This window comes from Leguminivora glycinivorella, chromosome Z (assembly GCF_023078275.1).
Source record: "Leguminivora glycinivorella isolate SPB_JAAS2020 chromosome Z, LegGlyc_1.1, whole genome shotgun sequence".
In the NCBI taxonomy this organism is placed as follows: domain Eukaryota; kingdom Metazoa; phylum Arthropoda; class Insecta; order Lepidoptera; family Tortricidae; genus Leguminivora; species Leguminivora glycinivorella.
Window position 1 is genome coordinate 12,452,147 of NC_062998.1, and position 26,603 is coordinate 12,478,749.

The 26,603-nt window shown below is 36.4% G+C and overlaps 1 protein-coding gene across 7 annotated transcripts in view; it reads left to right on the top strand.

Annotated features, from left to right (window-relative positions):
• The first annotated feature begins 229 nt into the window (after positions 1–229).
• Positions 230–26,603, top strand: part of LOC125240422 (bromodomain-containing protein 3-like) — a 39,298-nt gene continuing 12,924 nt past the window's right edge. Inside the window, exons 1-17 of one of the 7 annotated variants that reach the window (XM_048148308.1) lie at positions 231–693; positions 11,916–11,945; positions 12,800–12,856; positions 12,946–13,098; positions 13,203–13,259; positions 13,367–13,537; positions 13,619–13,813; positions 14,784–15,077; positions 15,377–15,475; positions 15,596–15,745; positions 17,537–17,716; positions 17,801–18,048; positions 18,240–18,574; positions 18,928–19,167; positions 19,305–19,475; positions 20,204–20,326; positions 21,825–21,950. In XM_048148308.1, the coding sequence (XP_048004265.1) occupies positions 13,054–13,098; positions 13,203–13,259; positions 13,367–13,537; positions 13,619–13,813; positions 14,784–15,077; positions 15,377–15,475; positions 15,596–15,745; positions 17,537–17,716; positions 17,801–18,048; positions 18,240–18,574; positions 18,928–19,167; positions 19,305–19,475; positions 20,204–20,326; positions 21,825–21,950 (2,434 nt within the window). In that variant the 5' untranslated portion in view covers positions 231–693; positions 11,916–11,945; positions 12,800–12,856; positions 12,946–13,053. Of the gene's footprint in view, positions 694–11,915; positions 11,946–12,799; positions 12,857–12,945; positions 13,099–13,198; positions 13,260–13,366; positions 13,538–13,618; positions 13,814–14,783; positions 15,078–15,376; positions 15,476–15,595; positions 15,746–17,536; positions 17,717–17,800; positions 18,049–18,239; positions 18,575–18,927; positions 19,168–19,304; positions 19,476–20,203; positions 20,327–21,824; positions 21,951–26,603 lie in introns of all 7 variants that reach the window. The other 6 variants (XM_048148309.1, XM_048148311.1, XM_048148312.1 and 3 more) reach the window with 6 other exon arrangements.

Consider the following 26,603-nt stretch of genomic DNA (forward strand, 5'->3'; position numbering starts at 1 on the left):
AATCGTTAAATTAGAAGGGGAGTTAGCGTCCCCGACTCTATATATTATATTATAGCACCTAATTTGTTTTTTTTTCATCTATAATGTCCGTTAAGCTACAACCAATCTTCTTAGTAGTTTGTGGCTACAACGATCAATAAACTTGAAATGTTGCCCACGCTATAGAACCTGTGTAATAGACTATAGAGTTGAACGTATGTTTATGGTAAACTATTGTCTGTGGTTTTAGTCTCCGCCGGAGTCTTCGCGTTTAAACTGTCCTACTAGTCTTGTGTGAAATAAATCTCACAATAGCTATGATAACATTTGTCATCAGTACATGAAATAATGAAATACATGCGTTTTTCCCATATTTCTATGACGATTTTACAATATTTTCTTTTCCAGAGCTAATTATGTGCCATATGAAGTTTATGACTAAAGACGCTCGTCACTGTTGTTTGGCCGCCATGTCTGATATTCTTCTGAAGCTTAGCTTATTGAGTTCGTGTAGTGCTATATCTTGTTGGGAATAAAAGACAGTGAATTTCGTTGTGATAAAGCAGCAGATATATAGGAATATCTTAAAACTATATACTCGGAATGTGTGTGGAGTGTGTCTGGAATTAGAGCAAATCGATATAATTTGCTTTTGCAGAAGTCTTCAACATCGTATTTTTAGTTCATCCGCCATATTGGCGTTAATATCTCTTCGTAAGTCTTTTTTGATAATTTTTTAGCTTTATTCCTAGATTAGAAGTGTAATATTATGCTAAATCTGTTTACCTATTGTTGGGACTCTCTCACACATAAATGTAGAGTGCATGGTGCAGGTATTAAACATTATTTCGTCATTTTATCCATGGCCTCTTTTGAGGAAATTTCACCCGTTTTACACAAGCTTGAAGAAATTTGTGGAGCATCATAACAAACTCTTTCTCTTTGCCGTTTTATGTTATTTAATTTGAGAATGTTCAGCTTTATTTAATTCATTGTTAAATGCTAGTAGAATTTTACACGATTATTAGTACTTACGTTCCTTCCATTTCTACTAATTTGCTCAATTTTGGAATAAATTACCATTCTTAAAGCTCTTATTTGGTTTAAAACTTTATAATTTTGTGAACTCTGAAATAAGTTTGTTGTTTTTCCGTTGTTTTCTCTCTAATCCATTTGGTTCAGCCATTTAAAAAGTGGGGCTGAAGAATGTTCTAGATCCTCTCTCTATGCATTTATTCTTGTCTCATGCCACATTACAAGTTTAATTTGCTAAATATTCAGTTATTTATGTCAATTGACATTACTCACTATTTATGTTCTAACTTGGAACACTATTCTCCCCCAAGCCAAGCCTATCTTTCATTCTGTGCTTGCCAGTATGAAAGTAACTTCTAAGGATATAACTACAGCGCTTCTAATGTAAGGTTAGGTTAGGATGTGTGGTGTGGATTTGGTAGCATAACATAGTAACAGCATGGCTTGATATGCATGATGTGTGATAGTTAATTTGCTATAATTTTCACACATGCCATGTCACATAATTAGGTCACCAACTAAGTATCTCTTCACTCTTGAGATGTGCATTATGTTGGTATGAGATTTTGTGATATACCTAATTTTTGCTGGTTTTTTGGTGGGAAAAATATTGGGTACCCAAAACTTAATTTACAATAAACATTTTTTTAACTTAAGCAAACTAAAAGCCTTATTATTTAAAATGCACTCCGCTAAAAAGGCTCATTGCCATCAAAGGATTCTTTCAAGTATTCAAAGATCTTTAATTGTTACTAACTCACAAATTCAAGTTCATGAGTAATTCATATGACATATGATCAGGAGTAAAATGATAATATATTTTGAGTCCTGTATGAACACCATGAATACTAATGTGTGTATTTACACCATATAAATAACTGATAACTGACACGGTTTACCTTTGTAGCAAATTATTTCTAGGTGAAGTGAGCAGTTTTTATCGTTCCATACTTCAAAAAGGAAAACAAAACCCTTTTTTAGTATTTCATTGTTATAATATTGATATGTTCATGGTTTTAAAACTGTTTTTGAATATTAAATTTTAACATTACAAGTTCATCATATAAACTTCAATTTAACAACTGTGTGCAAAGGTAAATTTTATGTCTAATAAAAAAATTATAAAAAACATACACATATAACTCTTACTACTAATTTTTAGTCCAGTCAGTTAAATATAAATAAGTTAGGAAACACAATGAATAGTGGAGTGGAGTGAGCAATTGACTTGTAATTTCTTCATACACCACTGTTTTAGGGCAGTTTCCTTACATATGTTCCCATGAATTAGGGCGCAAGTCTGTTTAACCTGACCCTAACTATTACAATTGTGGGATTTGGCATTTTTTGTATTATGAAGTATGGAGATGACACCTGTTGGCATAACTCATACAATACTATACAAACAAACAAATACATACTCATCAGGCATTATCTACTAACAGTAACAACTGAACAGAAACATCACTGGTTAGTGAACCCTTTCGAACTAATATATTTATTGCATTTTCAAAAGGTAAACCTACTACTTTTTCATTAATTTTAAAAACAATTGCAAAGACTTGACTAACTTGCAGGACTTTCAAATGGTCATACTTACAAACTTAGCACAGTAACTGTAAAATTTTATCTTTTTCTGACAGAAATATGAAAAAAATTATAAAGCTAGTGCTACTAATAGTATAACAAAAAAATAGGAAATATGTCATTGTAATATTATTATGTAGTAGTATGACTAATTTAAATCTATTCAAAAACAGAATACCGATGAAACTAAAAAAACTGGCCTTCGACACATGCATTTTACCCTGCCTTACATATGGTAGTCAAACATGGTCAATAACAAGAGACTACATTAAGCAAATTCAAGTATGTCAAAGATCCATAGAGAGAAGTGTCCTAAACATAAAATTAGTTGACAGAGTCAAAAACACAGAGATTAGAAAAAGAACAAACTTTATAGACGCGGCAAGACATATATTAAAACAAAAATACAACTGGGCAGGGCACATAGCCAGAATGAGGAACAACAGATGGACAAAAATTGCAACATACTGGAACCCAAAAATTGGCAAGAGAAAGAAGGGGAAACCCAAAACGAGATGGGAAAAAGACATCATAGAAAAAATAGGAAAAACCTGGACAGAAATAGCTACAGACAGGCAATAGTATTTTATGCAACTGGTGGTTAAAAGAGGTCAAAAAAGGTGAGTGGCGTGGGTAACAATTTGAGGCGAAGCCGAAAATTGTTAATAAAGACGCCACGAGCATTTTTTGACTCAGTTAAACACCGTTGCATACAATACTTTTTCTACGACCAAGCACTTATTTTGAAAGAAAATTATAAATTCAACAAATACCTACTTTCAGTCATCTTAGTTATCTAGGTGGACCGCCTACCATTTTGAATATGCAGTTTGAGTGCAAACATGAAAATAAAACTGTCTATGGTATGGTTCTTTGAAGCCTGGCCACTAAGACGAATCGAGCCGAGTTGAATCGAGTTCTATACATTTGAATGCGATTCGACGCGTCGCCAATGAACGCAGCAGAAAACGAAGGAGTCTCGACTCTGCGAATTGGTTTGTTAAGTTGGTAGCAATGTATTTACTGAACTGTAAAACAGCTATATCGTGCGACTGCTACTAAATGTTTTCAGGGTATAGACTAGATAGACTTGTCCTGACATCTTTTATGTAGGGTTTTAAAGTTCTATGCACGACCTTGTAACTCACGAATAACAGTACGGGAGTAGAAAAAAATGGAAAGAAATGCTAGATAACTATCTATCCATATTAGATTCGGAAGAGGCCTAGGTCAAAAGACCATTACGAACATAAACAGAAGAATATACATAAAAAATAAGAATAAAAACAAATGAAACTAGTTCGTGAAAAGAAAGGCTTTAATAATAATAATAATAATGACTAATTTAAATCAGCATTTTTTTAACCCTATCGTCTGTTTCTGTCAAACAATTGTCATAAAATAATTAACTTTGATATATTTTTTTAAAGTCCAACGCCATATGTTAGGATCCTTATCAAACGCAGACGAAGGGTTAATCAAGATTAAAAACACTTCTTGTTCTTCTAGTTGGTAATGTAATTGATTGATATATATTACGGTATAACTGCTGACAGGGCATCAGTTAACCCATAAAGTAACTTTTCATCTTTTAATAACTACCTTATTCAAGAGACAATAGGTGTGGTCATTTTTTCATACAAACATACTTGACTGTTTGCTCTGTGGTTTATGAAGCATCAATTTTTTTCAACATTGTTTTTTATTATCAAGATCTGTTGCATTGTTTTGCTTTTTATTGTTTTCTAAGGTGCTCCTTCAAACATAGCCAAAAATGGTCTAATTGAATATGCCACACAGATAAAAGAGTGATATTTTCAAATACATATTGATATTGAGCCAAAAATTATAATAGAGTAGTTGAGTATGAGACTAGATTTTTATGTAATCGTTTTCTACTGAGTTATAACCCACTTTTTTTTTCTATTGCTGCGATGGGTATTAAAGGGGCATAAAAAATCGAGAGAATCAAATCAATTAGAAGTAAAGTTTTTTAAAAAATATTCTTAAGACTGAAACAGGTATACCAAAATCGGATACTCTTCTAATAGAGCACGCAAAATGATAAACATAATAAAAAAATACAGAAGTGCTTAATAAATTTAAATTTCATCTATGCATAAAATAAATAAAAAATAAAGATCTGATAAAAGCGTGGTATTGATGGTTAATGTAATTAATGTACAGCCTCTAATAATTTTCGGCATAGTCTTTTACATATTTATTGTTAATTTTTCTATGTCTTGATATCTAATTGTTTGGATACTGAACAGTAGTATCTCTTCTTAGAGTTTAACTCTGTGTATTTCGAACTACGGCAATCTTGCGTTTTGTATTTTCTGGTATCTGACTATAGATGCCGAAAGGGATATCCCTGTCTATACGGTCTGACATGAGCTAAATGTTGAAGGCCCTGATGCAGTCTTGGGCTACCCATATCCAGTTGATCCCTGCTACTATTACCAAGTCGTCCAAGAAATAATAATGAGTACTTAATTTTTGATGTATTTATTTTAAATGGTAATAACTCTGAAACTAAGCAAAATTCAGAAAAGTTTATTATGACATTTTAGTCCTCAGGAATACTCTGTTACAATGATTCAGTTTCCTCATGTTACTCCTTGTATATTGAAATACACAAAACTTGTTAGCACTAAAGGTGCGCACTTTACTTTTTGAATAGTCAAGTCATCACATTTTAACATATTTCGGCCTTTTTAGGGTTCCATACCAAAAATGTACAAAAGGAACAACCCTTATGGCCCCGCTCTGTCCGTCTGTCTGTCTGTCACATTTCTAAATATCTCGAGAACTATGTTTACTTTTAACCTCTACAAATTGAAAGAATTATTAAAAAAAAATATTAATATAGAAAATGGACAAAATGGAAGAGGGGGCAAGTTGTAAATGTCAAGTTACTAGCTCAGGCGGGGTATCTTAGAAATAGCTCAAATTGTACATATAAAAACAATTTTTAAATTTTTTTTTGTTGTGGGAAAAAAAAAAGAATCATGAAGGAAAATGTAAAAAAAAAAATACCCCCCCCCCCTTATTTCCGAAGTTTACCAACGAAAAATTTTGAAAATTTTACGAAACGTTGGTTTTATAGTTAATATTACAGGAAAAATAAACTCGTGCCTGTACCTTGGAAACTTTTTAATTCACACAAAACTCTTCGGATTTTAAATTTCAATTTAACCACCATTGCGGATTATATCGAACTTCAAATTAATACGAAATCAGTAAACATAAAATTATCCCTGAAAAAGTAACATACTAAACAGGTCGCGCAAATTAGTTAGCGAATTCACCTAGCGCGCTGTACCAGTAGGCCTAGCACATGATGGCCGCGGGAGTATGTCGCCGCGAGATAGATGCTACGTCTTCTTCTAACTGTATTAATGACATAAGGACGGGTAGTCTATCTCGCGGCGACATACTCCCGCGGCCATCATGTGCTAGGCCTACTGTAGGTAATTTATAGTCAAATCTTTTAATATAAAACCTGTTTTTATTGATTTCCGTTAACTTTAAGGGATGGTTCTTTAGATCAAATGCAATTAATTTCTCTAATAAACTAGTGTCTTAACTCTTACGGTTATCGAGTTATTAAAAAAATAAAAATAATTACTAAACATGTATGTGACAGCCTTTACCACTTCCCAAGGTAATTTGTTATGACATGTTATGTCAATGGGTAATTCCATGGCAGACAGCGAAAAAAATAATTTTTTGAGGTCAGAATTTTTAAAATCTGGTTATTGGGTAATGTTCTTTGACTCTAGACCTTACTTGAACCGATTTTTTTTAATAAACTGAGTTTAACTAAGTATGCCAATTTTTTTAAAGTTTAAAATGCGTGTTTTTTAAGATACGTGCGTAAACTGAACTAATTAAGACTCACATTATATTCAAGGGATTTTTCTAATTATAAAAAGTAGCTGACATTTTTAGAAAAATACTAAAATAACATAATATTCAAAAAAAAAAAAAAAAATTAAAAACTGAATATCTTTTTCGAGGGAAATAATATAGTCTTCCCTCATATCCCTAAAAATCAAGGAATCCTGTATTTTTTTACTTCTGTAAGTTTTACTTCATATTTTGATTACTAACTATAAAAAAATACGTTTCATTTGGACGTAACAAAAGTTACTGATTTCTTGAAACGCAAGTTATCAATGTTTTGCATGTTTATTTTCATAATTGAAAATATTAAGATTCCTTTTTGCTACATAAACATACCTGTACTCGTGACTGACACAATTTAAGTTACAAGAAAATTCGTAAACCAATATGGAAATAAAAAAATCGTATTTAAATGATCCTTTAAAAACCCATGTCCAATTTCTGTAACGAAAGTTACCACCTCATTTTAGTGTACTGAGGCCAGAAAATCGTTATGTTTCGAATAATTTCCACTTTAGTTTAATGAGATTTAACTGTATTAGCGACCGGCCACATCTAAGAGACGCATGTCATGCGCCCCGAGACACGCGACGCTTAAGTGGGAACACTGCCTTAAATGGTGCACCAGCAAAAAAAGATATTTAAGTATGAATTAAGCCACAAATAACATTTGTTTGACAACTTTGTGTTCTAAATGTAACGCAAGTTATCATGGAATTACCCCAATCACTTGACACAAGCTTGGATATTATTCTTAAGGGTCTCTCACACTAACTAATTCATTTATTATATATGAAAACGATGAAAAATTTTTTTTGCGAATTCAACTAAAAGTGATATACAGGGTGGTTCCTGATAATGAACCTAACAACTTGTCGAATTTAACGGAAAACAAAAAAAACACGGTGTATACATATGAGAAACACGTGAGATTATTTTAACTTTTGTAAGTTTGTGCAGATACGGAACCCTCGGTGGGCGAGTCCGACTCGCACTAGGCCGGTTTTTTTACCGACACGGTTGCTATTATGCCAAACAATATGTACTTGTATTGTATTTATTGGTGTAAAATAGTGGGGTCCCTTTAAAGGGTCATTAGGTGATAATATTATTTATATTATATTTGCAGCCTTTATCTAAAGAACATGTACTTATGGTATCAATTTGAAATTAAAACCATATACATGACCACAATCCCTTAAGCCCTGAAAAAAAAACAACCTTTAAAAGTTCGTATGTGAAAAGGATAAAGCCATTTGTGCACTTGTATTTTTTCTACGAATTAATTGGGTACTTCTTGTAGCTCTAAAACTGAAATTTGGCAGGTAATATTATCTTAATAAATCTTATAATACTACACATCCAGGCAAAAAAAAAATTAAATATGAAAATTTTATATTAGAACCCTTGGTGGGGAGAGTCTGAGTCGGATTTGCCGGTTTTCTTAGGTAATAATTTATGGTTCCTTGAGAGAAGGGTCTTTGTTTTAAGTGCAATTTTATAGACATTGTGTAGTCATACCAAGCCCACTTAAGCTTGGTATGACTACACAGCGATTTTACCACATTGCTTGTGTAAAAGTTATTATAAATATCAAACAAAATATGATGTTTACTTTTAACCCTTGCTCATGCGTGGCTATGAAAATCATTGCTTACTTAACTTGGTCTGATTATATACATATACAGGGTGGAAAAATCGAATGACATGGATGGCAACTACCTTAAATATTGTAAATAGCACATTTTGTGTAAGGGAGACTTTGTTTTTAAAAACAATAAATTCTGCATTTAAGGATTTATGAAAAATCGCTTGCCTCAGTCGGGACTCGAACCGGTCAAATGTGACCAAAAATAACGTGCCAAATAATGTGCCAAATTTTCATGGCCTTTCGTTATTCTGATTGTATTTGTTAGTTAGAGAAAAATAAACCTTATCAGTAACCCTTTCAATCTGCATCATAAAATACGGCACGTTATTTTTTGTCACATTTGACCGGTTCGAGTCCCGACTGAGGCAAGCGATTTTTCATAAATCCTTAAATGCAGAATTTATTGTTTTTAAAAACAAAGGAAAGTCTCCCTTACACAAAATGTGGTATTTACAATATTTAAGGTAGTTGCCATCCATGTGGCATTTGATTTTTCCACCCTGTATAGTATACTAGCTTTCGGCCGCGGCTTCGCTCGCGTTAGAAAGAGACAAATAGTAGCCTATGTCACTCTCCATCCCTTCAACTATCTCCACTTAAAAAATCACGTCAGTTCGTCGCTCCGTTTTGTCGTGAAAGACGGACAAACAAACAGACACACACACTTTCCCATTTATAATATTAGTATGGATTAAGTTCACTTTACCCGTTTTGGCATCTTGAAACTTGTGTAGGTCTTACTTAGGACATATTTCCTATCCAACTTGTCTACTTTTGTGTTCCGGTTTAATGTTCGAGGTATATCGTCATTAGGTCATCACTTTGAAATTTTTTAACGCTGCTTGAGTGATACTAAGATGTTAAGTTGACAGATAGTTTTACAGTCCGCTGGTGCAATGTTATTTTAAACGTCAAACTTCTATGAAATTATGAATTATAAAATTGCTTCAACTTACCTTGGTTATGGCTCTTCTCATGTTGAATTGCAGTATCTTCTGTGTCCCTGCATCCTATATACCGGGTGAAACAAAATTGGTAATACAAAATAATATTTTCTGCATCTACTCATGACTACAGCCAACTTTTACTATGGGACCGTCTTCGAAAACATCACTTCAAAATCTACATCTTCATACAAATTATGAACCCAACTTTTGATATGATTCATTATTATGTACCCATTTCTCCATACTAATTCCTTGCAAATTTGCATACATATTAATGAACTCGATACCAGAATTTAGAAATTTTTTTTGCCGAATTCGATATAAGTCCCATAGTAAAAGTTGATCGTAATCATGAATAGATTCAGAAAATATTATTTTGTATTACCAATTTTGTTTCACCCGGTATAGTACCAATCATTTCAATATTATTTCAGTGTTATGGCTCCATCAATGTGTTGATGATTTTGCCGATGTCGAGGTTAGATAATGCATGGCTAGTATAGGTCTGAATCATCATTACATATTACTATTTTGTGATTAACGAAATGAAAGAGTAAGTTTTGAGTGAGGTGACTTTTTTAAGTAGTTACATTAGGTATTATTGAGGCATAAAATCCCAAATGCAAACATAAGTAACTCTATTCAGAAAAGCGTAAGTATACAAGATCGTTAACCTAAACCAGGGGCGGCTCACTCCGCGATCCTATCGCCGCGCTACAAGTACATCCTGGCGGCCGCGAGTTCGCGGCCTACTCAGGAGTGGCGCGCATTCTCACTGAATGCACGTTCGCACTTTTTTATTGTTACTTTACGTCGCGAGGTTTTTTAAGCGATGTCCGCGAGTGGAATGGCTAATAATACTTAGTTAAATAGACATATTGAATAAAATAAATACCAAAAGACATTCTTATACAGATCTACTACTGATTAAGTCCCACGGAAACTACTGATTAAGTCCCACGGAAAAGTTCAATAAGGCTTGTGATGTTGGAACCTTGAACAAAAATATATAAATACAGCGTATATACCTAGAAAGTACTCAAGACTTGAATATAATAGTATAACATTTATTGTGAGTATTAATCAGTTTGGATCCATTGGTAACCCTATCACCGGACGCCGCGCACGTGCGGCTCGTTTCTTTGTAAGAATGTTGTAGGTATTTAAAAAGGCGGCATTTCGGAAACATCAAAGCAGTGGGCCTTCTGTACTTGTACTATTATATATTCTGTGCCTAAACGTCAGGATGTAATAGCTACAAGTTGGCGGCAATGCGTTTTTATGATAGGTTCGATTATTTCTGATCATAAGCGGTTATTAAACTCAAGCGTATCCGCACGCCGCTTCAGTGTGTGGTGTGAGTGAGCTAGCACCTACCAACGTGAGTAATCTTTACCACGAGTTTGACACTAAAATATGATCTAGTGGTTCAACTTACTTTCTATGCAAACCCGATAAATCAAAATTATTTTTCAAACTCGAATGATGTGCAATATCCGCAACGCTCTTATTTCAATGAATCTCGCTCTATATATCGCAATAGAAAATAGAACTTAGGTACCTATTTTGCACACGTACCTAATTAATATGTTAAGCAAGTTTTGACTCGTGGTGAGGATACTTTTGGGCTTGCGGCTTGTGTTACTCTTACTGAAAGAGTGTCTGACCGAAAAGCTTCTTCATTAATAAATAAATTAAAGGAACGAACACTACAGAGCAAACGTCCTGTGTAGGTATATATTTGTCGGATAGATTGCGACAAGTACGACATAATATGGGCAGTGTAAAAAAAAATACAATTTGGACAGTTTACTATTTAGTCCAAGGTAGCGGCGTCTATTTTGTTGGCTTCATTGTCTAAGAGCATTCCGCAATTTTTAGAATTTAACGCCAGTAGGCCTAGCACATGATGGCCGCGGGAGTATGTCGCCGCGAGATAGATGACACGTCTTTGTCTAATTGTATTAATGACATAAGGACAGGTAGTATCTCGCGGCGACATACTCTCGCGGCCATCATGTGCTAGGCCTGCAGCGAAGCCGCGGGCAAAAGCTAGTGATTTCATAACATAAAATATGGCTTCACATTTTCATGCGACTTTACAAACTCATTCAACGTTTACTGTTACAACATTAAGTACTCGTGCTTTCGATATGTTTTTGAAGGGCTAGTTAAACTAAACTTGACAAGACTTTTCCTGCATGTGTTTGATTACCGGTTAACCTTTTCCACGCCAACGACGTACATATTGGCGCTGCAGGTTCAACGCTAACGACCAATTAATCCGTCACAGACCACAGAGCAACATTGACTTCCGTTCATATAGATAAAGCTCAAATTCTGTTTTGATGGTGCGTGGCGTCGCGTCTGATTGACAGAGGTTGTGTTTGTCACGGCGTCGTAAAGGTTAACTTGATCGCAAATAATAATTGACTTGAATCTGAATTTTTTTTAAGTTGGACTGGATTGTTAAATCATGGTGGTTATAGTTACTTGTATTTTTTTTTTGCTTAAACAAATCTTACGCGTGGTTTAACTTCACGCGTGGTTGTGCCGCTCACGTGTCGAGAGCCTAGGTCTGAATGACTAGTATTGTTGGTCTCTTTAGAATATTTATTTCATTGCGATCTCTAACATTAATACACTGAGTGCATTCAGTAGTATATGTAGAACTGCTTTACTTAAGTTTTAAGTTTTTTAATAGGTACCTAATGCGAGATAATGTCTAAGCCATGCACCTGAAATATCACTCTGAACACTAAAATGTCAAGAAAATGGAATATACGACATGGAAAATATATTTTCAGATTGAGCTGACACCATTTAAATACACTACTGTTAAGTATTTTCTCTTTTTTGGTCTCTTGCATATGAGACGTTGTAGTATCGTATACTAAGTACTACTTGCACACCAGGGCTAGCACAAATGCCAGTACAACTCATAACACAAACTTAAAAACTAATTTGCGTAAAAATATCATGACAAAAAAAGAACTACAATATATCTTTTAAGTTTAACTAAAATAGAAAAACTTTGGAATTTTGCTTTAAAAGAAATTGCACATGAAAGTTGACCAGAATTGTGAAATTAACCTTTGTATACATAATACATTTCATAATTAACCGGTATCACTAACTTAAAGCTCGGCCACACATGCGCGTTTTGATAGCGTAGGCGGAGCGTCAGCGGAGCGCAACGATAGTGGTGCGCCGGACGAACGCTGGCGTTGCGCCCAGCGGACGCCGGCGGGAACTAACGAGCGCGGATTGCGAGCGGAATGCGCGCGGATTGCGAGCGGAACGCCGGCGCGCCGCTATCATTGCGCTACGCTATTAAAACGCTTTGTGTGGCGGCGGCTTTAATGTATGCATTATCATCTCTAACAAAACATCGCAAATTTGAGGAAATGAGTTGAACTGGCATAGTAATTAAATGGTCTAGAAATTTAATAGTAAGATTTGTTAACCCTTCCAATGCCAAGAAAGCTGAAGTTGTCAGATTTTAAGAATTATAATATCTAGTTATTAGTATTATGTAATTGTGTCAAAGAAAGCTTATATAAATTCGTATAATAGTAACTTGTAAAAAAGCGGAAAAAGGGTTAATAAACTGTAAAGATGACTGTGTTTATATTTTTAGTGATTTCCATTAAAACAAACAATATTAATGATTAACTGTTTTTTGTTACAGATTTGGAGAAATCTAAGTATTGGAGGAACATCAGCAGGCACTACTGTTTTGTGCCAGGTAAGAGTAACATTCATTGGCTAACTCATTAAAGACTGCTTCCAAACTTTAATATTAAATTTGATGTTGTATTCATGGTTTGATTTCAGGTATGATTTAATTTTATTGATTAATGGGATGACCTGCCTCCTGGTGCTGTAGCACCACATTTAATTTATTTTGATAGAATGGTTTTACGTTACTGGAGGAAATAGCTAATGCCTCTAAGTCAGAGATTGGAGGAGCCTCTAGTTGCAATTGAGGTGAGAGTTTTTGTTGTTTGTGCATCTAAGTTAATTTGTGCACATAATATTAATTGTAAACTCTTAATATAAAGATTTACAGCAATTGTAATTTTGGCAGGTAGATAGCAGATTCCAGCACAATGCAGCAGGCTGTAGATCCACTGGCGACGACGAGCACTGTAAGAGCAACTTTTAATACGCGTATATTTTTGATATGAGTAGATTCGGGTAGAATATACGAATAAATAGTTTAAACAATGTCATAACATGATAAAATTGTTTGCAGCCGACTGCGGAACCAATCAATGGCGCTCCGCCTGACGAGCCTGCGCGCAGGCAGGGAAGGATAACTAATCAACTACAATTCCTGCAGAAAAATGTTATGAAGGCAGTATGGAAACATCAATTTGCTTGGCCTTTTCATCAGCCGGTGGACGCCAAGGAATTAAATCTGCCGGTAAGATTCTGGGATTTTAATATTTCGCGCTATTGTAATTTTATTGTGAAAAAAAAAAATTTTAACATTTTACATTTTCAGGATTACCACAAAATCATCAAGAAGCCTATGGACTTGGGTACCATCAAAAAGCGGCTCGAGTCAAATTATTACTATTCTGCTCAAGAATGTATCCAAGACTTCAATACAATGTTCACGAACTGCTACGTCTACAACAAACCTGGCGAGGACGTAGTGGTCATGGCGCAAACCCTAGAGAAACTGTTTCTGAATCGAGTAAGTTATAATACTAAACCGTCGTCCATTGACAGGATATAGTATTTTATGCAAGCGGCGTTTAAAGAAGGTCAAAAAAGACGAGTGGTATGTGTAACAATTTGAGGCGAAGCCGAAAAGACGCCACGAGTATTTTTTGACTTTTTCTACGACCATGGACTTAGTTTTTAATAGTTTTCTAGAATAACTTTGGTGAAATTCACACTTTCCTGTATTTTCACGCAAAGGTTTGCATTGCCAGCGCTCGAGCCAGCTGCCCAAAGTCATCACCAGGGAGCGTACTTTTCATGCCGATGACATTAATCTGACGTCACGCTCCGTATAGGATGATCCCAAATAGTTTTATTGTTAGTCGTCAATCATTGAAATCGTATACAAATTACTTCAAATACACTAGTCCATTTACATGTGGCATAAATAATACCTACTTGAAATGTGAAACGTGAATAAAATTATTTGATTTGTTTTTATAAATAAATTGAATTAAATAGTATTGTTAACAACACATTACAATACATACGTAGAAAAGAGAATTCCTCTCTAACGTAAGGCACACCATCCTTCTTGCATTCATTACCACGCAAAGAAATTCATAACTTAAAATGATTGATGACTAATGATTAATAATTAACAATAAAACAATTTGTGATCATCCTATATGGAGCGTGACGTCAAATTGATGTCATCGGCACGAAAAGTACGCTCCCTGGTCATCAGTCGCCGGCTTCCCGCGCACGCGCGCAGTAACGTTATAATAATGCGTTGCCATGGTTACATAACCAAACAATGCGTTTTCAATTTCTTCGTTACTGCGCGCATGCGCGGGAAGCCGGCGGGGGCTGGCTTTGGGGAATTGACTTTTATGTAGGGTTTTAACGATCCTATGCACTGCCCTGTAAATGGCGAATAACAGTTCGGGAGAAGAAAAATATTATTATAAAGACGGTGCTAACGACTAGTCGTTTTACAGATAGCTCAAATGGATAAAGAGGAAAAGGAAATAGAAGTCCTGTCTAAAGGTGGGAAAGGCGGCGTGAAGAAGCGAACGACTGGCGGGAGCAGCGGCGGCAGCGGGAGCGCGAGCGGTGGCGGCGGCGGCGGCGGTGGCGGCGGCGGCGGGGCACGCGGGGCCGCCGTCAAGACTATGCCGGCGCCGCCGCACCCCGCGCTCGTGGGCTCCACCAACACCACCACCACGCCCGCGCTCACGCTCGCCACGCCCTCCGTCACGCCGCCCGCCACGCACACCGGTCTGCCGCAACAGGTGGGTGCTGCCGCTGCCGCTACTACTAATACTACTGTACTTGCCTTGTTTTTTTACGACATACATAACAATGAACCCTGATAATTTGTGGTTAAACAGTGGATTTCTAGTAGAAGGGTGGTTAAATATTGGTAAAATTGGGTTATGGACATACATTACGTCAAAATCACGTCAGACTAATCGTCAAAATTATTAGTTAGACCTATCGAAAAAGAGCTTCACTTGCTACCAAAAAAATTTTAATAATGCATAGTTTGAATTCCTGCGACATGTTTAATAATGACGACTCTTTCGTTCAGGTGGCCACGCAACAGTCAAGTTTTCACGTAGCGCAGGCGGCTGCCACGCCCGTTTCGACTATATCGTCGGTTGCCCTCTCGCAAACTCAACCGGCTAAGGTATGTATAACATTGCTACAAATTTTAGGATTGTTTATGGTAACAAATCTGTCTCGAATTGGATTACTACCGAAAAATTGCTACGCTAATAATTTATTAACATATAAATCATGTTATCAGGTTAAAAAGGGCGTTAAGAGAAAGGCTGACACCACTACACCTATGGGAAGTTCCTTTGAAGGAGGATACACTACTCCAACCATAGATCAGCAAAGTGGTGCTAAACCCGCCAAAATATCCACCAGAAGAGAGAGTGGACGCCAGAAAAAGGTACGGGTCTATTTAAAATCTACGAATCACCGTAGCCTAGTAGAATTGTGTAACTAAAATGAATGTGTGCATGCTTTTAGTCATTTCGTGTTATGCACTATTATAACCTCTGTATAGCTAGCACAACTGACTGTGACTCCTGTGAGACGTACTATTATCGACGTATACCCATCACCTAGCCAGAGAGAGCTTTGGTGGCGTGTGAGGCGGCAATCAGTTGTACAAAGTATATTTGCTAATTTAATGTTTTCTAATCTCGACTATTTCACTATAGTATTAAATATTAGTGTTTGATCTTGATGTTAACAGTCGTAATTGTCATAAGGAGATATCTATCGTGAAATATAGACGAGAAATTACCTACCCTTCAAAAGTGTTAGTTATGGAGCTTATTTAAGGACCATGCATTCTATGTCTTAATACTTTATTTACTTATTACTTATGTTTACAACCTAGATCTACTTGTGCTGTGCAATTAAATAACCCGTGTAAATATTTTCTTGCATGCTTTTCTATGAATATTTTAATACTTTGACTAATTTTTATGGTGATATTGCTATGCGAAATGATATTGAACATTATTTACCTGTTAAAAAAAATACATCTAATTTTGATCAGTGTTCATTTAGTTAAAAGTGTTAAGTGAGATCAAAATTTATCGAGATGCCGTGCGGTTAAATTGAACCTTATTTAATTTCAAGTATATAACTTATTTAATAAATTTAATGTGCTTATGCTAATTTTAGTAAAACATGCGAATTTATTTTATGTTTACCATTCAGCATTTAAAAAGTCAAGAGTATATTTCCAGAAAAACGAGATATAGATATATCTGCATTAAATTTACGCTTTCGATTATCTTGCGATTATACATTTGAACTTATTCAAATTCAACTATGTCAAGTATTTTTGCGATGCACTCGACTAGAATAAGTTTAAAAGCAAACCAGATGATCAAGTAAGGACAATTAGGAAGATAATTATTAGGTCTCAACTGGACATCGGTTTTGATCATACCGCAAACGCGAAATTTGCATGCACTTGTCTTTTCCCGCCCGCAAAATGCTCTGCGCTACGCTTTACACTTACCTGTCCTAAACTGAGAGGAGAATTACACGTTACAGACTTGCAGACTATCCCCCTTATTCATAAACGTTCTCTAAAGTTATCAAGCCGATAAACATATATCGTTTGTCCCTTTCTATCACACCAATACGTCGGAAAGGCACAAACGAACTTTATCGGCTTGATAACTTTCGTGAACGTTTATGAATAAGGGGGTGTATATCTGTACTATATGTAGTTTATATGTTCTTTGTTAACAATTGTGGTATTAACAATTTGTAATGCGCTAATAACTATTTACGTATTTGTATAATATAATTTAATTCACGTTTTGGCGCTTGTGTGGTGTGTTTTTAGTAAAAAAACAACAACATAAAGCTAGTTTCGAATTCCAAAAAATTAAATAAAAAATACACCTGTCTTTATCTCATAAACTCATCAACACGCTATCCTTTACGTTCTTGGTCGATGCTATTGCACATGTGCACTGCGTATGTATATATTAAATGCACTTGTAAATGCATTGGCCCGGCTTAAATTAATAGATTAATTTTCGCACGCATGCGTGTAAATATTCTCGATGTAATCAATAATATCCATTTCTCTTTGTTGTATTTACACGCATTTATTACGCTCGGACCTTGAAACGGCCGGCAATTTGCCAGTGATTGTAGAGATATAGTAGTGAAGTAGATTCGTCGTGTTAACGAAATGGGTATTGCGCAGGCCGGCAGGACAGGCGAAGACTCGTTCAAGATGGGCGCGCTGTCGCCCGGCGTCGGCGGCCCGGGCGCCTCTCACCACGCCGCGCTGACCCCGCAACTCGCAAAGGGCAAAGAAAAACTATCTGACGCTCTCAAAAGTTGCAATGAAATACTAAAAGAACTCTTCTCTAAAAAGCATTCGGTAAGTTTCTGACTATCATCATAAATGCATTTTCTTCTCATACGTAAAGAGCAGCCTCGACTAAATGGGAACATTTGTTTACAGGGCTATGCCTGGCCATTTTACAAACCTGTGGATGCCGAATTACTTGGACTCCATGACTATTTTGATATAATTAAGAAGCCTATGGATCTCGGGACCGTGAAACAGAAGATGGACAACAGAGCGTATAAAACTGCTGCCGAATTCGCAGCTGATGTGCGTTTAATATTCACAAACTGTTACAAGTACAACCCTCCAGACCACGATGTTGTAGCGATGGCGAGAAAATTACAAGATGTCTTCGAAATGAGGTACTTAAGTGTTCATCAAGTGCTATACATACAGTGAGATACTTTACGTGCACTTGTTTTCGAGACAAATCTTACTAACTTTGATTAATAACAATATAAATATAAGAATGTGCATTAAAATAAGTTGTGTTTGGCAAATGACATTGTATTTTTTAGTTAAATCAAAATAAATATAAAACTCTGTTTTACAGATATGCTAAGATTCCTGATGAGCCCATACACGTGGGAGTTCCTCACATGGATAAAGGAAGCTCCGCATCCAGTTCCGAGTCTGGCTCGGAATCAGACTCTGATTCAGATGACTCTGAAGAAGAGAGGAACAATAAAGTGAAGCTTCTAGAGAAAGAGTTGCTCGCATTGCAGGAGAAAATGAGAAAGTTAGTCGAAGAGTCCAATACCAAGAAAAAAGCGAAAAAGAAGGTTAAAGATAAATCATCAAAGAAACAAATGGTCAACAGTGCAATGCCGAAGACGAATGCAGTAGGGGGCTATGGCGCTAAGGCTAACAATATTGCAGAGAATATAGGTAAAACATTAACTTTCATTTAAATTGTATGTCCTCGCGCGGGTGACATGTTAAGAACTGTATCACCCTCTTTCTTCCTATGGAGGTCGTAGAAGTCGACTGGTAGATATGGGTTCGTGGTGTGTGTAGATATGCTTACAACCTCTTGAGTGCAATCATTTTGTTTTTCAACCCCTTTATTGCTGAGTAGCACTGAAACTTGAGCAATTTCAGCCTTTCGGGGATACAGGTGTGAGTCTATGTATGTTTGGAAATCTTATTTACGACGAGTGAATAAATACCACTTTTTTTTAATAACGTTAAGTAACAATACCATGAGTAGTTGCCCTAGAAAACAGTGTATAGGAAAGCAGTTGGTGTAACAGGAACAGGGAGCGCACGCGGTAAAGGCGGCAGCAAGCGCGGAGGCGGCGGCGGCGGCGGCAAGGGCGGCTCGCGGGCCTCCGCGCCGGGCAAGAAGAAGAACTCCGCGCCCAGCACCGCGCCCGCCGCGCACGCGCCGCCGCACGCCGACACCGACGACGAGGACGTCGCCAAGCCCATGTCCTACGACGAGAAGCGGCAGCTCTCGCTCGATATCAACAAGCTGCCCGGTAAGACAACTACTTAACTCCTACTCTACACATTTCAGAAAGTAGATGTTTCTGTTCAACGTTTATGCCATATTTAGCCACATAAAAGTATTTCTAATTATTTACTGTATGAACATTATCGAATTACGTTTCCACAGGCGATAAACTGGGCAAAGTGGTGCACATAATACAGAGCCGGGAGCCATCGCTACGCGACTCTAACCCTGACGAGATCGAGATAGATTTCGAGACCCTCAAGCCATCCACGCTTCGAGAACTCGAGAATTATGTAGCCTCTTGTCTTCGAAAAAAGACACGTAAGCCGCATTGTGAGTCAAGCCGACATTGTTTACCCATGTCAATATTAATGTATCTTGAACCATTCCATGTTGTATTCTTGTTGTTGTATTTGAGTGTTTTCTGTCTAAATGTTGTTTTTATTTTCCAACTTCTACATTTTTATCTAGTTGTTTCTGTAGGAAAATAATGTTGGTGTGACTTTTTTTTATTAATCCTTTTTATTTTAGTTGTAGTTTATAGTTATTTCATTTTAATTATTGATTGCTAACCACGGTTTTGTAGCTTAACATCTCTTGCTAATAAAATAATATTATTTAGTTACCAATTTGGCAGTTTGAATAGAGTAACAACTCAATGTTAGTTTAAAGTTTGTAAAGTATTTTTTGAGAAACAGATAATTTTATTAGCAATGGACCCGCATGTAGTAATTGCTTTTGTATATTATTTATTCCTCTTAAACTTTTTAACATTCTATCTCACGATAGCAAATTGCACCAAAGTGTGCTTGGAGACAGAACACCGAAAATTGGCACGAATGATGCCACTTCTCATGATAAAAATGAAATGAAAACTATAGAATCAGAGTAAATTTTATATTTTATTTGTTTACAAGATTATGTATATTGTACATACCTATGTGAAATTTGGGTATTATAAAATTCATAACATAAATACATAACAAAAAATGGCTACATACTAATATTAAATTTCTTGTTCATATAATTATGAAGATAAATTAAAGAGCATCGTTTTTCAGATCGTAAAGTGTCCGGTAAATCTAAAGATGAACAAATGGCAGAGAAGAAACAGGAGTTAGAAAAACGACTGCAAGATGTGTCTGGACAATTAGGAACTACTAAGAAGCAACAAGTGAAAAAAGGTAGGCATTCTAACCCTTCGGGTGGCAGCACGATACGTCAAATAGCTGTCAGGTGGCGGCGCCATGTTGCGCGAAAATGCTCAAGTGCCAGAGGGTCTGAAGTTGGTCTGAACGGTGATCAGCGAGATATTGGCGGGAGATACAAATTTATTGATTGTTTATTATTTTTGTATGAAAGTTGTATATAAAAAGTTTGACGCTATAATGTGTATAAAATAGGCTTTTTAATTACACTGACAAACATTTGCTGTCGATATGTAAGTAATTAGCAAATCCTCATTTTAACCTAAGCCAAGGAAAAATAATCCGGATTCTTGTATAAAACAGACTAAAAAATACAGAAAAAAGCACTACTCTTAAGAAAAACACTTTTTTTACAAACATATACATGGATATACATCAGAAAAGGTAATAAAATTACACTTTTGCATTAAGATTTTACATATTAAAGCGTATTAAAATTGTAGCGCGTCTTAAGATATATGTATTATCACAGGCTTAAGTAACAAAAGTTCTGATTTTCAAAAAAAAATGAGTTGAAAAATAAGGCGTGCGAAAGCTAAAGTAGATAGATGACCTTCGTACATTCTTTCATAATACCAAGTTCTTAGTGGTTTAATTAAAATTTTGGGGGTTTCAAAGCTACATTAAATTACAATGTCTTAGTAGTGACATTTTTTAATAGAAAACGACATACAAATGGGACAAAATTCGTCTAAATTATTACGCACATTTTATCCACATTGAAAATTGAATAAAATGGCCACGGTCGTGACCTTGAATATTGTGTATCGGTGATGAAAAATTATCGAGTTTTCAGTATAAAGATTATAAACTTTGGTTATCAAATAGTTAACCTAAAGATTAAAGTGTTGTTTTAGGTTATTAGTACTAGATATATCTAAATAAACGCCCAATTCCTCGGGCCAAACCTATTCATCACTCGATTATTTGAAATAAAATGCCAAATCAATAAGTGAAAACAATCAAATTTACGGTTAAACTATTGTAAACTGTTTAGTACTTACCCAGGCACATTATATTTAAATCCGTATACAATTTTGTATAGAAATACACACATAAAAACACAATTTGTTTAACATCAAATTTTTAGCAAAGGCCCTGTTGCCTGGCGCTTTTAAAATAAGGATTTTCTAATAATATTTATATTACAGGTAATTATTTTTGATGCGACAATTAATTATTGTGTTTTCCGCTATCTATTGTTAAAGTTTTTGTAGCTTAGGTGCGCGCGCAAACGTTTAATTTTCCCGCCAAATACGCAATGACCATTCGGTCGACTCCCGGCGCCATGGCACTTGCGGACATTTCAAATCGGCCGGGAGTCGACCGCTCAGCACCCGGGGACTTTTGAAATTAGATTGCCTCCACTTTACAATTAGTGGAAATATAACAAATTATAAATATTGAATAATATTTGGATTGTAATTTTGTTGTTTGGAAATAGTTGTGAATACATATATTTGGTTTTGTCCAGAAGGCTCAAAGGAAGCACTGGCGGGCGGCGGCGGCGGCATGTCCTCCTCGTCCAGCTCGTCGGACTCGTCCAACTCGTCCTCCAGCACCGACACCAGCTCTTCCGACACCAGCGACAGCGAAGCAGGTTAGATTTCGTGGCGGCGCCGCGCCCACACTTCCCCGTTGACCCGGTATACCAGTTCTAGAGGTAGACGCTCCGACTTGCTAACTCATCAAAAAGTATACGAAAAGTTCGTGGAGGATCTCGTCAAACTGCGCAAGTTATATGGCTAATTCATGTGCTTGCAGGGTGTAATATTTACATATTTTTAACATTTTTTATAATCATAACGACTTCGTCTTGGCCCTTAAATCTCATGTTCATCCAATATCATAATATGATTTGTTCTTATTTATTTCAAAAATTGAGTCATTGTTATTCACTAATAATAACAAACATTTTGTTTTTGGAACTGGGATGTATTGGGTCAAAGGAATAACCGCAGTGCACGGCGTCGATTATAAAACTAAACGCATGCGACACGCGCCGAGTGAAGCAGATTGCGCGGCGCGGCGGTGCACGGTGACGGCGTGGGCACCTGGGCACTGCCCAGTGCGCACGCACCGCGCCCGCGCCGCCACGCCGCGATGTAAACATGTACGTTTACGTAACACGCTCGCGTCGCGTCGCGTCGCGTGCTCGTCGGTGAGTGTCGCATCGTTGCGGCATTCGATTCATTATACATTTACTGTCCGATGTCGAAGTACACGGTGGTCGTCGTCTATGATAAAACTCATAAGCTTTTATCAATGCAATAGAGTGGTACTACTTCGTACCGCATGATGTAAATTACAGTTTATTGTTAGATTGTAAAATAATACTTGCATTTAATTAAGAAAGATATTTCAATACGTAAGGATTCTTCGTAATGCTCGATACCTTTAATGCCTAACATTACATTTTGTTTTAACAAAAAAATCGGTGACATGGTGTTTACCTATGCCAGTATTCTGTAGAGCGAATGACTGTTGTAGTCTATCCAATATAGTTTTTTTAATGAGAGATGTGGCAGTTATAATCCAATATGTTTTCTAGTCTCTGTATTGATGTCAGTGACAGAATGAATGTCATGGAGACAACTGTGTCGCCCATAGTCTGAATGAGAATTCATTACACACTCGTCGTTATTTTCAAATATAACATAGACATATAAAGACTAGTATAGAATGGCGCGCCGTCGGTCGCCCGCGGCCGCGGTGGCAACGCCCGGCGTATAGAGACTGGGCTGAACAGTGTACGTCCTGCAGCCTCATGTACTAGTCTTTTTAGGGCGCTTTATTATTTCACTCTTTATGAAAGTCCTTTACATTTTATAAGTTTTATTTATTTAAGATTTCACAGTAAGATTGTCTCGTAATTTATTATGATTTACCTTTTTGTGGCAATCGTTATTTTTTACCCGACTGACGAAAGAGGTAGGGTATGTTTTTTATCAAATTGTGTTTGTGTATGGTTCAGTTGATAGAATAATTATGCGTCCATTAAATTGAATGACTGACTTGGTTGAATGTGGTCAATTTGTGTGATTCTGCGTCTGATGATCAATTTTTGATGGCTTGCTACTGACTTTTGGGATGCACGCCATTTGGTTGGAATGTATGAATGAATTTACTCATGTCCTCATGGAGTATGAGTGGCCAAAACACATTTGAACAAATGGGTATTCAATGGGCTACAGCAAGGCGAAGTCACATCGTCAGTGCTGAATACGCGTGGTGTGGTTAGGTCTATGGCAATATTTGTCGTAGATCTATGGGTCGATTGCCCTGATAAATCTATCGTAAATTTGTGAGAAAAGAGTGAGTGTGAGTACTGAGAGTGTCGTAAATAACTTTGTTTACTGTGATAACGTAGAGGGGATACCACCTAAAGTTTTGATTCAATGTGAACAATCAATCCGAAGTCTGCCCTGTAAAAGAACAAAACAGTTGTTATGAGGAGGAGAAGCCAGCTTTGGTGTTCGCTCGTACCTTATCACGTGCCGGTAAGAAACGATTTTTCTTTGGTTGGCTTTCATAAACCAATAGGAAATACCTTTTCACATTAATATTTTTAACTATGTCATGTCCTCAAATGCGGCGCTCTTTCATTTGCATCCTTAAATTATCGATCTCTCGTTATTATAAATTCTTATTGGAAACTTCAGATCTCATGGTACTAATTGCTTTCGAGTGTGAAATTGAAATGAATAGCGACGCGCTGTTAGGAGGGATAGTTAAGCAATAATAGTCGTTGGAGGGAATAGTGATCTAGTTGATAGCGCGCGGGTACGTCCACACACGAGCCCGCGAGCGAAGAGGAGCGACGCGGCGCGCGGCGCGGCGGCCCGCAGCTACGTAGCCAATGCAAACAATTGTGTAAGGACGGATACCAAGCAGCTAGCAAGCAAACAGACGAACAGTACTACACACACCCTGCCATCACTTGCCTTGCCTTGCCCTGCCTTGTTGAATTTATTTCTTTATGGACAACGAGGATCCAATTTTGTGACATGTTCTAGTTAAAAATTTTATCACTGAAAAGGTATGTTTTATTGGTTTAGTGCTTGATACATACATTGATGCTTGCTCTCTTATACATTCTGAATTGGCGAGTGAGCTTCGTTAACTGTCTTCAAAGTAGACCGACTAGCACCGAAAGCTGGCCTCTTTCCTTCACAAATTGTTTGCATACATGTTAACTGTTGGATATTATAGATTTAGCCGTATGATTATTTATGTATTGATTACAATGTCGACTATAATATAATGTTACAAACAGATTTCATGCAAAAAATATAATTTGTATGTATATTTCTTCAGACGGCTGGACTACTGATATAAAATTATACATCATATGCATTGTTGTGAATAGAACAGACTTGGTTATTTATTGTATTATCTTTCTATATCTTTGATACAGCACGAAGCATAAAACTTTGATACAGATTATTTTAGTATGATTTAACTAGTTTAATTTCGTAGTTGTGATTACAGTATAATATATGTGTAGTAGAGTTCATGAAGATACAGTCGATAAAATGCGAAACATACTATTTATAGGTACATATAGCATAATGTTAATGTTAATAATTCTGAGTTACTTTAAATTTGTCTTATAGATTGTCCATCAGTATTGAAAACAACATTGGAACTATGTAATTATGTCTAAATTGTGTTGTAACAAATGGATGGTTTATATATTATGTGGCCTAAAAGTTGATAATTTTAAATGGAAACATAATGAAATAAGAACAGAAATAGTAGCCTGGTGTTAATTGTATTTATGCGTGTTTACATTATTGTTTGTCACCTGCTAGGGGTTAAGGAGCCAAGGGGTGCCGCGTAGAATGTGCCACACTTTGCCATGCCACACCCAAATGCTATGACGTAAATTGGAATTGAAATTGGTTTGCGCACATTGTGGACACCGTCACTGCCAAACTAGTCCAATTTAGGTAGCTAATTAGTAAGACGTCGAATTGTGCTGGGCAGTAGTGTAACCATTTAGTAGTACCTATTGATGGCTATATTCGTGATCTAGGATCATTCAAATCGCGTGCGCCTTGCCTTGGTCACTTGCCTCGCTTTTGTATTTTTATATAAAACTAGTTAAATTGTTCGACTGTATTGGATTTAAGCTATCATTTTTTTTATCAAGTAATCACTAATCGAAACTCTGCAGATTCTTTTACATTCCTGATGAATTTTAAATGTAAAATCTGTAAATGCTTTGTGAATTTTTGTAAGAATTTTTAGGGGCAAGTACAATTTGCTGATTGCTTTGAGATCCTATTGTAAGTTAGATGATAGTGATATTTTTCTTTAAAGTTCCTTCTTTGCCGAATCGGCAGAGTGGGGGGAGCTGAACAAACTCTAGCGCATTGTATGGTTTAGTATTTGCCATTAAATTATGACTGTAAAGTGTGTTACATTTATATATGTTGACGGCAATGTGTGCTGCAATAGGTTCTCGTGTCGAGAGGGCCAGAGTTGTGCTAACACAGTGATATGGGTTTGAGTATGTGGTACAATTAGTTACTTGAACGCAACATGTAGATGTAACATTGATGTAGAAACGGCAGTGTGCTTACTGGAGCACTGTGTTAAATTTTATATAAGGTTTTTATTTATCCATCGAAATGACCCTAAAATTCACTAGACACTAAGAATGAGTGGAAAAACATTGTATATATTTCAATATATATAACTAAAATATAAGTAAATCTTTTAAGTAATTTATGATGCATTTTATTTTTATAATCCTGAGATCTGAAGTTTTACCAATGAGAAATAAACATTAGAGTATTTAAGGACGTGTTCTTGGGTAACTCATTTAATTAACCAATAACAGCGCGGGGACATGACGTGACGGTGATGGTAGGTATTCGTAAATCTTGTTTTTTTTTTCAGAAACAGTTTACATGGTGTTTGGGTTACTTAATAGTATTACTAACATAAAAGTACGCTTTCCCCTGGCAGGCAGGGGGCGATATGCACAATTGTTTGAGTTGAGTAGTCGGGTCCACACAGAGAGGTTTGTCGCCCGAGGCAATATGTTCACGCGGCAAACGTCGAACGTAGACTTATTGCCTCGGTCCAAGTAGGCCGCACATCCGACGAAAACGCGTGCGCTATCTCTATACAAGTAAATTCACAAACTACTGCACGAATGGAACGAATGAGTGAATGAAAATATGTACGTGTGTGAAAGATTAACCGATAAAATAGTGGCTCTGGACAGTTACGACTAAACCGA